The sequence below is a fragment of the Elgaria multicarinata genome, chromosome 8, assembly GCF_023053635.1.
Source record: "Elgaria multicarinata webbii isolate HBS135686 ecotype San Diego chromosome 8, rElgMul1.1.pri, whole genome shotgun sequence".
NCBI classification, from domain to species: Eukaryota; Metazoa; Chordata; class Lepidosauria; order Squamata; family Anguidae; genus Elgaria; species Elgaria multicarinata.
The window spans coordinates 107,839,350-107,854,594 of record NC_086178.1 but is presented as its reverse complement, the minus strand read 5'-3'; the positions used below and the strand labels follow the sequence as shown (position 1 = coordinate 107,854,594).

Sequence of the window (15,245 nt, the reverse complement as noted above, 5' to 3'; positions counted from 1 at the left end):
GCAGACAGATATCAGCTGGAGTAGAGCAGTGGCAGTGGTTTTGACAGTCTTGCCAAGTGACTTTGTAGGCAACCAAAATAACCCACTGTGACCACACACAACACGGTAACCCATGACGGGTAACCAGAGTGGGTTAATTTGGCCAAATAAGCCATCATGGGCTAAAAACAAAACTCCCAACAGACAACACAATAACCCACAATGGGTTAAATAAGGCTTATTTAACCCATTGTGGGTTATCATGATGTCCGAACACGGAGAGAGAGAGAGAGAGTGTGTCAGGGGTGTCTGTATGAGAGTTGTGTTGACATTATTTGCACCTGGATCCTATGCATATTACTTCAATGTAAGCTCCATTGCAGGGTCGACAGGAGCCTCCAGTGAGCCTTCAAAGTAGTGTTACTGATGGCCCCCAGCCACCGCCAAAGCCACCCACCAGCTCAGGGCCCCAGCCCACACACCTGCCTGCAGAAAACTTCCACCTTCCCACCAAAGCTCTTGGCGTACAGCCCACCTTCCCAAACTTTCCCACCTCCATTTTTTTTGTTTACCGGGACAGGAGCAGTGGTAGATCTTCCTTCCCCTCCTCTTCACCTGGCTTGGCTGGTCCCACTGCCAAAACACTGCTGCACCCAACACTTTTAAAAGAAAAAAAATACTTACATTTCAGTAGCAGCACTCTGAACCATTCAGATGCTGTCTTTGGGAGAACTTGGCTAATGAGGGTACAAGAGCAATGTAAAGACCACCCTGTGCCTTCATTGCATGCGTCCCACCCACATACACACACGGCGGTGTCTGATTGGTTCACATTGCTGTTACTCAAAATGTAAGGGGTTTTTTTCCTTCTAAAATTCCACCTGTTTGTATTTGTGAAGGATCAATTCTCCTTTACTTTGATCATGCAAAGTTGTGCATCTCCAAGTTCACAAAATAGAGATCTGCTGGTTCCCTTACTCAAGAGTAAATCCCATTGATTTCAACTGCATTTACATCCAAGTCATACTAAAATCTGATGCATGCTTACCTTTGAGTAAAACTCATTGAACAGAAAGAGACTTACTTCTGAGTAAACACATATAGAACTGACTTTTAATAGTGTGGTTGCTCATTAGCTTTTGTGTGTGTGTCTAAAACAGCAAACTGGAAAGAAGTGCTCTGCAACCCTATACTTCTGTTTACTCAGAAGTAAGTCTTCTCACTTGCTCATCTTTGAGGGCAGTTAGTTGGCAAATACACAAGAGAGTAGGGTGACCATATGACCGGATCTGCCTGGATTTGTCCCGGTTTTTGATGGCAAATCCGGGAGGGGGAGGGGAAATCCGGATTTTCCCCCCAAAAAGCAGCTCTAATGGGAATTAACAAAAATGCTTATAACTCTGTCATTTTTTAAGATAAAGACATGAAACTTGGCACAATCGTAGCTCTTAGGAAGGGCTTTAGTCATACCAAATTTGAAAGATCTGTTCATCCATTGATTTTTTAGGATTTTTTTTAAAATTGAGGTTTTAAAATTATTATTTTTAAAAGCGTCATTTTTATAGATAAAGAGATGAAACTTTGCACCATGAAAGGATTTAGGTAGAGCTTTAGCCACACCAAATTTGAAATAGATCCATTCATCCATTGATTTTTTAGGAATTTTTTTAAAATTGAGGTTTTAAAATTATTATTTTTTAAACTGTCATTTTTAAAGATAAAGAGCTGGAAGTTGGCACCATGATAGCTTTTAGGTAGAGCTTTAGCCATACCAAATTTAAAACAGATCTGGGGCCAGTAGCAAACCCTGTTAACAACAGCAGCAGCTTGCAATGAGTGAAGATACAGTCAGAAAAGATATTTGAGGGAAGGGGAGAATGTAACACAAAGAGTATAGCAAAAGCTTCAAAGTACAGTAAAACCTGCAAAAGTAGGAGTGAGTGAAGTTAATTTCAGATACATTGAATCTCTTGTTCTTTATTTCAGTGATTTTAACATTAAGATGTTATGTAGAACAGATTTGTCTTAAATGTGTTCTGTAAAATCAGACATGTGACCAAGGCTATGTTCAGGTGGGCACGCCCCCTTGGTACTGGACACGCCCCCTTGGGGGGCGACCATGTTGTCCTCCTTTTTGGTTTCCAAAATATGGTCACCCTACAAGAGAGGGCCTTTTCCTCAGTAGCCCCACACCTTTGGAATGGGTTGCCACCGAGGGTCCTTCACATCCCAATATTGCAGTTTTCTGGCCTTCCCCAGAAAACGTGTGTTGTCATTTTAATGAAAATTGCATTGGTCTATTTAATTGTTGTAAGTTGCCTTGGGAGGAATCCTGCCCTGAAAGATGGCCTAGAAATTGTTTTAATAAGTAATAATAAACTCGCAATAATAAACTTGCAAATCATGTATCTTCACTCTGGTTTTTCCAAACAGATCCTCTTTTACCCCTTCCATTTTCTTTCTTCTGTAACGTATCCCATTTTTAATCAACTTCTGAGGCTGCAAGTAGGGCCTGATCTTTATTTTTCATTTTTGTTTAGACCATCACAATTTTAGATCCTTTAAATTTCAGGAGTACGTCCTCGTTGCTCAATCAGACCGTCTTCTTACTTACAAAAAAACTTTGAAACCCAACATGAACTCACAACACCAGAGTAACACGTGTAAGATGGAAGCCCACGTGTGAGACCTATCACAAAGGTCCTTCCAACTCGGTCATTATCTAGCATTATTGGCCTTACCCATGTGGTGCTGGATTGTCAAGTATTGCTATGCAGCATGGAAAGAAGACATGGAAATTGCCATCCCTGCTGCTGCAGCAACGTATCAAAGGGCCCCAGGCAACCTTTGATTGACATAAACGCACTCATTCAGCACCCACATCATTAGTTGTGTTGCTGTTTAGCAGTTCAATTAAAGCAAGAAGCAGAGCAGATGTAACTGGGCAAAACAAACAGGCAGCTTGAGTCAGCCTTCATAATTTGGCACGACATCCCATAAATAAATGCAGTAACTTGTTTAGCATAGTTAAGTAGTTTGCTACTCAAACAGGCCATATTTACATGACATTCCTTTTGAGGAGCAGTTAAGATGTGGCAAATTAGCTCGATCTCTTCCCAGCCTGACACATTTCAAAGGAAAGAAAAAGAAAACCCCACCCTAAAATATGCATTATCCTAAATTAAGATTCTGTACTTATTTTCTTCGCAACAAATCAAGCTAAACAGAGAGCCTGTGCTGAGATTATTATTTTTTCCATATTGTTGCTGTCATTCTTGTGTGCCTTTGTGCCTTGATGAGATAACTTGAACCTTGAGTGTTCTTCATGGTGAACTGTTACTGCTCTTGTGCAGAATCTAAAACATGTTGGCATGTGATATCATCTGCGTTGTCTTCTCTACTTAGAGAAGTGTCTGTTGCCACACATCTCAAACCGCTTTCTAGAATATAATTAGGTTCTCCACCTACCTCTGAGATGCCCTTCAGATTTCAGTCAACAGAAGTGTACGTTTTATCCGTTCTCAGAATTCGGTGCAAAGGTATTTGATGACACTTGAAGCATATTTCCATTGAGGTTTCCCCCCAATAATCCTGCAGCATGCTCCCAATCTCTGTGCTCCACATGCCACCAGATCTTCTGCCTGTCAGTTAAGTCTCCAACTCCATTCTATCTTGAAACGCTCTACGTAGGGCTGCCTTTGAAGACGGTTCGGAAGCTGCAGCTCGTGCAAAATGCAGCGGCCAGATTGATTTTGGGAACCAGAAGGTTCGACCATATAACACCTGCTCTGGTCCGCTTGCACTGGCTGCCTGTATGTTTCCAAGCCCAATTCAAGGTGCTGGTTTTGACCTATAAAGCCTTACACGGCTTGGGACCACAATACCTGATGGAACGCCTCTCCCGACGTGAATATACCCGGTCACTACGTTCAACATCTAAGGTCCTGCTCCGGGTGCCTACTCTGAGAGAGGCTCGGAGTGTGGCAACGAGGGACAGGGCCTTTTGGTGGTGGCCCCCAGACTATGGAATGATCTCCCTGACAAGGCTCGCCTGGCACCAACGTTGCTATCTTTCCAGCGCCAGGTTAAGACTTTCCTCTTTGCCCAGGCATATGGCGGCACATCTTAATCACCCATATGTTTAGTTTTTTAACGGTTTTTAATGCTTTATGTGTGTATGTTCTGTGTTTTAGAATTTTAAATTTTGTATACTCGTTTTTATCTTAATTTTAGAATTTCTGTAAACCGCCCAGAGAGCCCCGGCTATGGGAGCAGTATATAAGTGCAATAAATAAATAAATAAAATGTGAATTCATCTGAAGAAATTGCCTGATTTCTTTGGGTCTAGACTCCCAACAGCCCCTGTTGGGATACTCAGCAACTCTGCCATAGTTAAAGCTTCTTGTCTCTGTGCTTTGTCAAGTCTTTTCTATTTCATTGTCTTGGTTTGTCTTACATCTTCCTGAATCTCCTGTCTTGTCTGTTCTGGCTATTTGTCCTTGAATTTCTCCTGGTACATCCAAGCCATCTTCATCCTGGCTTTCCTCCTGCCTGTCAGCATTGCAGATATGGACACAAGATGTTGAAGCTTGGGTTTCAAAGATTCCAACTTTAGGCTGTGTGTGTGTGTGTGTGTGTGTGTGTGTGTGTGTGTGCGCGCGTGTATGCATATGCATGTATGTTAATGCTTTCCCACATCAGTATGGCAAAAAATAATAATCAGCCACTTGACTGATTTTTAAGAGTACACACAAAAATGGCATTGGAATGGATGTGATGAGATTTGGTGTTGATATCACATGATATGACAAGCAATAGCGAGTAAGCGTCCTTGATGCGTGCACATTCAGTAATGTGAGTTTTCAGAAAAATTTGAATATGAAAGTTTTGTGCTACTCTAAATTTATGTAGATCCGATTTAGCATGTTTGATGGATATTTTGTAAATAAAACTAAAAATAGTAGTTGAACTGAAATACTTGATTAGGGAAAAAAAAGTAAAGTGTACTTTGTATTGTTGAAATGTGATATTTCAACAAATTCAGGGATTCATTTAGAAATTATATTTGTCTAAATGTTTTAAGACATGACAGCTTAATTTTAAGAAAAAGAAATAAAGACATTGAAAAGTGTTCACACACTAATTTTAGCATGCCTGTAGATCTGTGTGCATAAATATATGCACATCCTTAGGATAGTCACATGAAAATAAAATTAATGGCAACTTATATTTTAGATTTGACTAATATTATATCCATTACAGTTGTACGGTTTGACCTGTGTTGTGGTCATTCATTATGTTACTAAGTAATTTCTGGAAACAATGCATTTTTAGAAGCACAAATTTTCCATGGAAACATATAGTAGTGAAAAATTTCCTACCCCACATAGCTATACCGAAACATATGGGTACTCACACCTCTGGGCTGTACTTACATAGTTAAATTGCACTGCTAAAATGTAATACTTTGCCATAGCGAGGTTGTGGTACGTGTAGCCACCATTTTGAATATGCAACCCCCACTCAGGAGTTGTCATATCATGTGAACCCAGTGAGCATGGGTTATGCAAGTGTTATTTAATCCTCGCATAACTCCATGCTTGCCAGATTCGCACGATACAACAGATGCTGTTCAGGGATTGAATATGCAACTTGGTGCCCGTGGGTGCCGCGACTTGTCGTGGGTTAAATAATGCACAACAAGCCATGGTGTTTCATCGGAACACCATCAACCATCTCAGTAATCTTTACAATATGCTTATAAGGTTGATCACTATTTTATTTATTTATTTATTTATTGCTTGCTTGCACTTATATCCTGCCTTTTTCCTCCAAGGAACCCAAGGCAGAATATATAATCCTCCTCCTCTCCATTTCATCCTTACAACAACAACCCTGTGAGGTAGGTTGGGCTGAGAGTCTGTGACTGGCCCAAAGTCATCCAGTGGGTTTCCATGGCCGAGTGGGGACTACAACCCAGATCTCCTGACTCCCAGTCCAACACTTTAGCCACTATTTATTTATTTATTTATTTATTACATTTCTATACTGCCCAATAGCCGGAGCTCTCTGGGCGGTTCACAAAAATTAAAAACATTCAAAGTATAAAACAACAGTATAAAATCATAGTATAAAATACAATATAAAAGCTCAACCAGATAAAACAGCAGCAATTACAAATTTAAAACACCAAGTTAAAATTTATTTATAGACTGTTAAAATGCTGGGAGAATAAAAAGGTCTTCACCTGGCATCTAAAAGCATATAATGTAGGTGCCACCACGCTGGCTCGTGTTTCAGATGGGGGGGCTGAGAACACAGTGGCTTGCCTTAAGTCAACTAGTAAGTTTGTGGCTGAGGTTAGATTTCCGCTATGCTTTCCTCTTAAGATATGTAAGCATTAATTTTCCAGGTACAGAATTTGGAGAAAATATGGATAGTTCCATATTTACCATTTCCTTTCTCAAGAGATCTAAATTGCTGGCCGTGATGGGGAGGAGGATGTGCCTTTCATGTAGCAAATCTAGTTCATATCTACACTAGAAATATATATATTGGACCATGTTTACCTATCATGGCTTTCCACAGAGAGCGTTGGGAACTGATGTTTAAAAGCTGGGATTTCTCTGTTAAGAAATCCCTATTGACCTCCTCAAAGAACTGCTGTTCCCTGCTTTCCTTTCACTGCCTGCACACATATAGTGCTAAAGTGGGGAGGGAGACAGGAAGCTCATGTAAACCCCCAGCCCCCAACATCCCCACGCACCTGGCTGCCGTTGAGACCTTTGCTTATTGAGCGTGAAGGCCTGAAGAGGTATTTGTAAGCACGTTCAGCTGAATGCACGGCACTTGCATGATCAAGAACTCTGCTTTCTTGCAGTGATCAGGGCTCCATGGATGTTTCGGGGTGGGGCTTACATGCATGCCCATGTCATTCTCTATACTTTAGGTCTGCACATGAGCAGGTGAATGCCTACATAGACTTTGTGTAGTGTACATATGCCCTTATGGATAGTGGTATATATTCCTCCGTAGCTGTATATATTATTATATTAGCTTTAAATGTTTGAGCCCCAAAGTTATATATAGAACTTCAGCTACTGAGGTGAATACTGAGTTCTTGTAGAAAATGCTTAGATAGGAAAATAGATGGAATATGGACATCCATCACAGCGGTCTTCATGAAAGGGTCGAAAAGCAAATTATGTAGAGACTTAAGGGCAAAATCCTTTCCGCCCTCTACATTTCTTGATCATTTTCATGGTAACAGTATTTTGATGTAAAAAGGCAGAAATTGAACTCTGTAGAACATGGCTGTGATTGGGTCAGTCCCACAGAGAACGAGAAAGTAAAGAATACACTCAGCAGGTTTTCAGCATGAACAAAGCCACTTCTTTTTCGTGCCAGGAAGGAGCAAGGTGATTATTTTTCTGTAATCCTCAGTATGCTCAGTTATGGCAGCGTCATTTACATCCTTAGATGCAATCGTTAGAGCCGTGTGGTGTAGTGGCTAGAGTGTTGGACTGGGAGTCAGGAGATCCGGGTTCTAGTCCCCACTCCGCCATGGAAACCCACTGGGTGACTTTGGGCCAGTCACAGACTCTCAGCCCTACCCACCTCACAGGGTTGTTGTTGTGAGGATAAAGTGGAGAGGAGGAGGATTATGTACTCCACCTTGGGTTCCTTGGAGGAAAAAAGGCAAGATATAAATGCAATAATAAATAAATAATAAAAAATAATTTTCCTCTATTTCTTATTGCTTTATGAACCCTTCCATTTACTTTCCCCACTTGGTTTATTTATACTTTCTTCATTACAGGCCTATTTTTGCTCCCCCATTTTACCTCTGCAGCTACCCTTCCAGGTAGATTAGCCTGGGACATAGTGACCCAAGGTTCACCCAGTAAACTATACCTGAGCAGGGATTTAAATGCAGATGGCACTGGTTGTGTTCCCGCCATGCTAGCTAAGAAACTCACAGGTTACTTATTGATAAGCGATGTGATCGGTTCTGAGAGCTGCAATGGGTATATGCCATGAGAGAGAAGTACACAAAAAGTCGGTATACTGCAGTTGAACATATTTAACATAATTTGCATTTAATTGACATGATGAAAATGGGAGGAGAGCAACAGGAGCTGAATGTGAACTTATTCTATATCTTTATAAATAAGCATAGAGGTAGTTAGACAACATAAATTGGGTTTCTTGATTCCTTGTCCCTGAGAAAGGAAGGATTCTAGTGAAAATCCAATGGCCACACAAAAATTGTAATTTTCAGGACTTCAAAGCCACGTGAATATTAGTAATACGGTTGGGGTCCACTTGCCAAATTGAAAATGTTGGCGTTCAGCCAGGTCAAATAGCTACAGTTGAACAGTTAGCTACCAGTATTGGTTACAGATTTTGGTACATATCAGCAAGAGAGAAAATTAGATATTGTATATAACCTATGCCAGATGTACCTATAAAATACCTAATATAAAACACATTTAGCCAGAAAGCATGTATTTACTTAATTATACTTAATTTCCTCTCTCTCTTTCTCAGCACTTACAGAATCCTGCCAACTTCCACAATGCAGCGACAGAACTCCTGGACTGGTGTGGTGACCCAAGAGCCTTCCAGAGGCCCTTTGAACAGAGTCTGATGGGCTGTTTGACGGTATGTCACCTCCTGTGCAGCAATGAAATATTCTTTCCATTGTTATATGTAGTCTGTGGGTGCCTGAGGGTGCCTGGGATTGGGGGAAGGGGCAGAGGATGGGAGTTGTGGGGTTATATGCAGTGCACTCTTACCCTCTTATTTCTCGTCCTTCATCTCTTCACCCTTTCTCTCACAGAGTACTAGAGTTTTCAGAATTCAACAATCCAAATTATGGGCTAGCACTATGTGCAAACCAGGTCATTCATTCAAACCAAGAACTTCCTGATTTGTAGCTTATTCCCTTAGCCACTACTCTACAGCAACTCTCAAAAGAAGCTTCCAGTCAGTGCAAATCTTGGGTATTTCAGTTGATCTGACTAGTCTGGAAGACATCCAAAATATTCACATAACAAGTAATTTGAATGGGGTGAATGTCAGCTACATATGGCTACAGTCAAAGGGAGGCTATACCAAATTGAGCTAAAGAGTTTTTAGATTTGTTTTAGATGAAGGCAATGGGTTCTCCTCCCCAACTCTCAGATTTCAACATCAGTCCCTTAATTGTGTTTAATTACACACTAAATAGATAGAGGAGCAAGAGTTGTTACTGTAGCTGTTACAATTTTCACATACTTTAAACTTAATCTAGCAACAGTGGAGATTGAAAATGCCTCCCATTGGTTGACAGGATTGTGACATCACCACTCTCTTCACACAGCTACTGCTGAGAAAGTTTGAAGCTTCACACAAACGTGTTCAATAAGATGGAGTGAGCTGCTGCATATGATGCTAAGTGTGTGTTGTGAACCAGGAAGTCACCAGTTCAAATTCACCTCAGTCACAGCCTCCCTAAGCAAACATGCTGCCTAGGAATCATGGGAGTTGCAGTCCTTTATATCTTGAGTGCACCAGGTTGGGTAAAGCTACAGAATTCTCTTGGCTTCATGCCCCTGTAATATGGGAACACGGAAATAGCGTGAAGATTCATGACACATTTCTGCTGCTGAAGCTAAACCACTTCTGATCCTTTAAGCTTGTTGCCAAAATCATTACAGTCCAGTATTCTGTTTTTCAGATAGGCATTGCTAGCACCAGCAATTCAGTATGGAGATACAGAGTGTTATTAAAGCCTTTAAGGCCTACTGTGTCTTAAATTAAAAAAGATTCATCCTTGCAATTTCCACCCCTGTTATTGTTTCCTGTTCAGCACAACTGGGGGATTGCACCATAATTATTCAGCTTCTGTTCCCTCCAGGAGGGGCAAGCAGAGATGGGGGTTTAGTTACTGGGGGTTGCATTTATTTATTTATTTATTTTATAGTAAAATAGTGTTATTTTGCTATGTAAGAAAGAAAAGAAACCATACTAAAAGGAAACTGGTACTTTAAAGCTCCCTCCACGCCCTGACTCCCATGGGGAACAGAACCTGAATAATTAAGGAGAAATTCATCCCTAATCCCCCAACTACTCTGAACAGGAAGCAATAAAATGGGCAGAATTTGCATGGAGGAAACTTTATCAGCATTGCGGGGAGCCTTTTCTGAATGGGACTAAACATTAGGGGAAATGTTTTGGCCATGCAGAAGGATATTTCTGGATAAAACAGTGCTAAATTAAGTGCTGTGTGAAAACTCTGTTTTAATCACACCTCCAGCTAATTGTGGAAAAGCAATGACTCAGCAGCACTAAAGGAATCTGTTGTGGAAGCAATCTTGATTCTCAAGGCTCACCCTACCTAAGTATTAATAGTTTTTAGTCATGAAAGTGATTTTAGCACACAATCCTAAACACACTTACTTGGGAATAAGCCCCATTGAACTCAGTGAAGTTTACTTCTGAATAGACACATATAGGATTGTGCATTATCAAAGCAAGTCCACTATGTAACGAATGTAATACGGAAAGCAACCATAAGACATGTTAAGAGTTTTTTCTTCCTTTTTTTTAAATGACTGGACATCTGCTTGTGAATGTGGAAGCAGGGGTATCCTGAAAAGCTCTGGTTCTAAGGAACAGGAGCAAGAGTTCATATCCAGGACCTTTCTTTTGAAACATCATTTAAAATGGAATGTGTGCAACATAACTCCCGTTTCTGCCTGAGACATACCCCCATTAGATCCTCAACACTGAAGTCTATTTTTTCTTCACTGAATTATTCTCTCTCCAGTTCATTTTCTTATGAAAAGTTCCTGATTTGTAACTTGTTCGTCATTAACGATATTGGCAGGGGATCCAGTCAGCACAATTGCAATTGCAAATATTCCTTCTGCTACTTTTAAGTTGTTCTAGTTTAGAGCTGTTGTTTTTAGCTTTACTGTGTCTTAACATTTCTTTTTATATGTATTTACTTTAACTGCATGCTGCTTTGAGTGCAGATACTGTAGAAAAGTGAGATAGAAATAAATATGTGGATAAACTGAAGTGCACGCAGATGCCTAAGCAGAGAACAGTCTGAGTTAGCTGGCAAATGTAACCAAGAAGCTAACAAAAATGGAATGGGATGAAATTCATTCCAGTGCCAGCAGGGGGCGAATGCTCTTGCCTCTTTCTGCCAGCGAAGCAATTCCCTGAGAAGTGCACCGTAATTCAAAGCGAATTTTGTAATGAACAGTTATGAAGCTCTTGATTAGCAGGAGAGTTAGGTTAAGAGAGACATTATCTTAGCATGATGATGGTGCGATAAGGGAAGCAGAGCAAGCTACGGCAAGTTAATCCTTTTGTGGTTTTCAGCCCGAAAATAAGGATGCTTGCAAGTTGCAAAGCGGGGGAATGTTGTTCTTTCACAATGAGGGGGGAAAATAGTGGGCTGACTGCTGGATGTGGTTTCCTGTTGTCAGAATTCAGGGTTGCATCAGAGCGTGCCCCTGCCACCTTTCTTTGCAGCCAAATGTTTTCTAATGTCAGGATCAGCACTCAAGGGAAGTCTTGAACTCCGAGCTATCTGGGAGCCAAATTGGAACCCATTCCTTAGAGCTACTGCTTGTTTTTGTTGGGTTTCGTGAAACTCTTGGGCCCAAGATTATTATGATTTTTTACCCAGCTGTTCTCCTTGTGCACCCCTCTCTCCCTGCTCATGGTTTGTTCTTCCTGTTCCTACACAACGTTTCTTTTCCTGTAGGTTCCTTGTCTGTGTAACTCGCCACTTACAGCTTGCAGGTTGCAGACTCTGTTCCTTCTTCCTGTTGTTGCCTGTTCTCACTCCTCCTTTGCACTCCGAAAGGCTCCCTTCAGTTTCCCTGATCTTGCCAGCACCTGCTGCCTTGTTCCCTTTCACACTCATTTGCCTTCAGTAGATTCTTAACTTGCCCCTCTCAGCCTGTGATCATTTCATCCGCTTGAACCAGATACCGTAGCTCTATTTGCTGTAAGCCCTTAGAATATAAGAACATAAGAAGGGCCATGCTGGGTCAGACCAAGGGTCCATATAGTCCAGCGCTCTGTTCACACAGTGGCCAACCCAGCCGTTGGCCGGGGATGAACAAGCAGGACATGGTGCAACAGCACCCTCCCGCCCATGTTCCCCAGCAACTGGTGCACACAGGCTTACTGCCTCGAATACTGGAGATAATGTGCAACCATCAGGGTTAGTAGCCATGGATATCCTTTGCCTCCAGGAATTTATCCAACCCCCTTTTTAAAGCCATCCAGATTGGTAGCCATCACTACATCTTGTGGTAGTGAGTTCCATCATTTAACGATGCGCTGTGTGAAGAAGTCCTTCCTTTTATTTGTCCTGGATCTCCCACCAATCAGTTTCATGGGATGACCCAAGGTCTCCCTGTCCACATTCTCCATATTATGCATAATTTTGTACACTTCTGTCATGTCGCCCCTCAGCCTCCTCTTCTCCAAGCTAAACAATCCCAGCTGATGTAACCTTCCCTCCTAGGGGAGATGGTCCAGCCCCCTTAATCATTTTAGCTGCTCTTTTCTGCACTTTTCCCAGCTCTATCATATCCTTTGATAGAAGGGAACACTCTTCTCATCCTGAACAGCAACTTTTTTTTTTTAACGGGGTGTGTGTGCATATTTTGAATTAAGCAAGGGCCAACCACATTGGCTCACCCCACTGACTTACTAGGAGAGAGCTTCAGCTATTGGGTGGTATAAAAATGTAATAATAAATAAATAAATAAATAAATAAATAAATAGGATCATTCACCCTCTCTTTTCCCGGCATGAATAGCAATGCAGACACTGCAGCTGCTTCTTCCCATTTGCCTGGTGTCTTGGATCACCTGGCACACAGGAGTCGGCCGGTGGGATACATAATAAAGAGAACATAGGCTGCGTAGTTGCTGGTTTACCTATGCCTTGGCTTTGCAGGAAAGCAGATAAAAGGCATAGAAAGGGGGAAAGAGGCACTGGGCGGCAGGTTTGGCTCCTGCGCTGTCAGGTGTCTTCCCCTGTTTCAATGGAGTAAAGCCAGCCCTCCTCTAGGTGCAGAATAATGAGAGCAAACTATTTTTATCAGGATGTTTTCAGGGTTCTGATCTCATGAAACAGCAAATGGAGCATTCTTTTGCCAGTTGATGCCAGCTTTTCCACTGGTTCGAGATAAAATGCAGCACCCTGGTTGCAAATGAAGTGCAGAAGGTGGGTATAGATGCAGCGAGGCTGTCGACGGGCCACATCGAGGCTTTTACAAGAGCATGTAATTCTCTTGTAAAAGCAGCTTCACTGCCTGTTTACCAGTCTGTTTCGGGGCACAATTCAGAGTGCTGGTTATAAATCCCTATCTGGCTTGGGTCTGGGCTACCTGAAAGACTGATTTCTCCCCTATGCCTACGACTGTGGGGGGAGGCCCTTCTCTCACTTCTCATCACTATCAGCAATTAATTTGGTAGGGACGTGAGGGAGGGCCTTTTTGATGGCTGTCTCAGACTCTGGAACTCCCTTCCATGGACGGCTATGGGCATGTCTACACCTCCTGGCAGAGAGGGAAGGATCTCACGATATGCTGATGGCGAGATCCTCCCCCTGCGTTCACATGCGGCTCGCGATGTCCAGGGAGGAAGGAAGACATTACACCCGCCATTTTTTAAAAAAAGAAAAGGAGCTGGAGCGTAACTGTGCTCCAGCTAAAAAGAAAGGTTTTTTTAAAAATGACCCCACTCTCCTCCCCTCCCCCCCCCCCCGATGGGCACGGAGCACTTGAAGAGCTCCGTGCCCTGTGCCTGGTTCCTAACTCCTCACATTTATTTGCGAGGAGCTGGGATGAAACTGGGGTGGCCGCCCACACCTCCTGCGGTCGGGACGGGACGATCTCGAGACCATGGGAAAAAACGGGCCAAAAGCCATCCCAGTTATCCCGGGGAAATGGAGGGATCTCCCTTTCCTGCCCCCGGGATCCCCTGTGAGTCATGTGGATGCACAGGGGTGATCCCGGGGTGATCCATGGGATAAGGCATGGTGTAGACATGCCCTAGGTTGGCATAAGCTGAAGTTATGCACAAAACCCAGGGTTAAGGCCATTGGAGACATGTTTGTGCCTCCCTTAACAGCCACTAATGCCTTCATAGGGGAAAGCTTGATTCACATTGTGCAGCTTCGTTTATGCTAGATGGTGAATAGCATAAGGACATTGGCAGAATGCTAAGTAATGTGAACTACTGGCTGGATCCAGCAGAACACTTTTACCCGTATTTCTTCGATTCTAAGACACCATCGATGGTAAGACTCACGCTAATTTCAGTACCACCAACAGAAAAAGAAGCTTTGATTCTAAGAAATAATAAACGCACCCGCGATTCTAAGACGCACCCCGTTTTTAGAGATGTTTATATGGGGGGAAAAGTGCGTCTTAGAATCGAAGAAATACGGTAATTTGTATAATGAGTGCTTTGGATTGACTGCTATGATCAGAAGCAGTCTGATCATGGAACAACTATGATGTTCTGTGTATTGAAAATGGGGTTGAAAATAGTTTCTAGATTTTGACTGCTGTGTGGTTTAACTGGAAGCCTGCTAAATGCCCTGTAATTTACCACACAAATGGAAATCAATTACAATAATGTTCTTAGTTTTCGTAATTAAATTAACCCTCCATTGCTGATTCTTTGCCAGCCTTCAGGCCTGGATAAGTTACCACAATTGCAGGTCAAGATTTGCCATTTGCGTTCCATCAGTTCAAGATGGGAGTGTTTGTTTCCTAATTTAGAGAATATCTGTTTAGTTGTTCTTGATTGGTTTGGGGCTTGTATCATTTCAGAAATGTGTGGGATGTTTTAGAAAATCTCTCGTCAGAGGAATGAAGCGATTTCATCATGCAAATGTGCTTCTCCGGGCCTCCTTCATGAGAAGGCTTCCCACGAGTTCCCACACAGTTTCAAGTTTTGAATCATGGATAGTGTGAGGGCCAAAATAGTGGTTCAATGTCAGAGACGCATGAATCATAGAATAGTAGAGTTGGCTAAATATCACTCCTTCTGTTAGTAAATATAAGGTGCAATCCACCACTCAGCTGTTAATAAAATGAACAGGAGCTATACAAGACCTCTCCTGGGCTCTTGTCCTTCTCCTGTCTGTCTCAGTGAGACCTACACAGGAAAATGTCCTAATAGATCATGACCCAGAGATCAGATCTGTCTCCATTCCTCTCTTCTCTGCCACATTTATGG

The 15,245-nt window shown here is 42.2% G+C and overlaps 1 protein-coding gene across 1 annotated transcript in view; it reads left to right on the top strand.

The window, feature by feature from the left end:
- Positions 1-15,245, top strand: part of ZMIZ1 (zinc finger MIZ-type containing 1) — a 476,022-nt gene that overhangs the window by 281,677 nt on the left and 179,100 nt on the right. Inside the window, exon 6 of the mRNA XM_063133162.1 lies at positions 8,530-8,643. Coding sequence (XP_062989232.1) covers positions 8,530-8,643 — 114 coding nt within the window. The remainder of the gene's footprint in view (positions 1-8,529; positions 8,644-15,245) is intronic.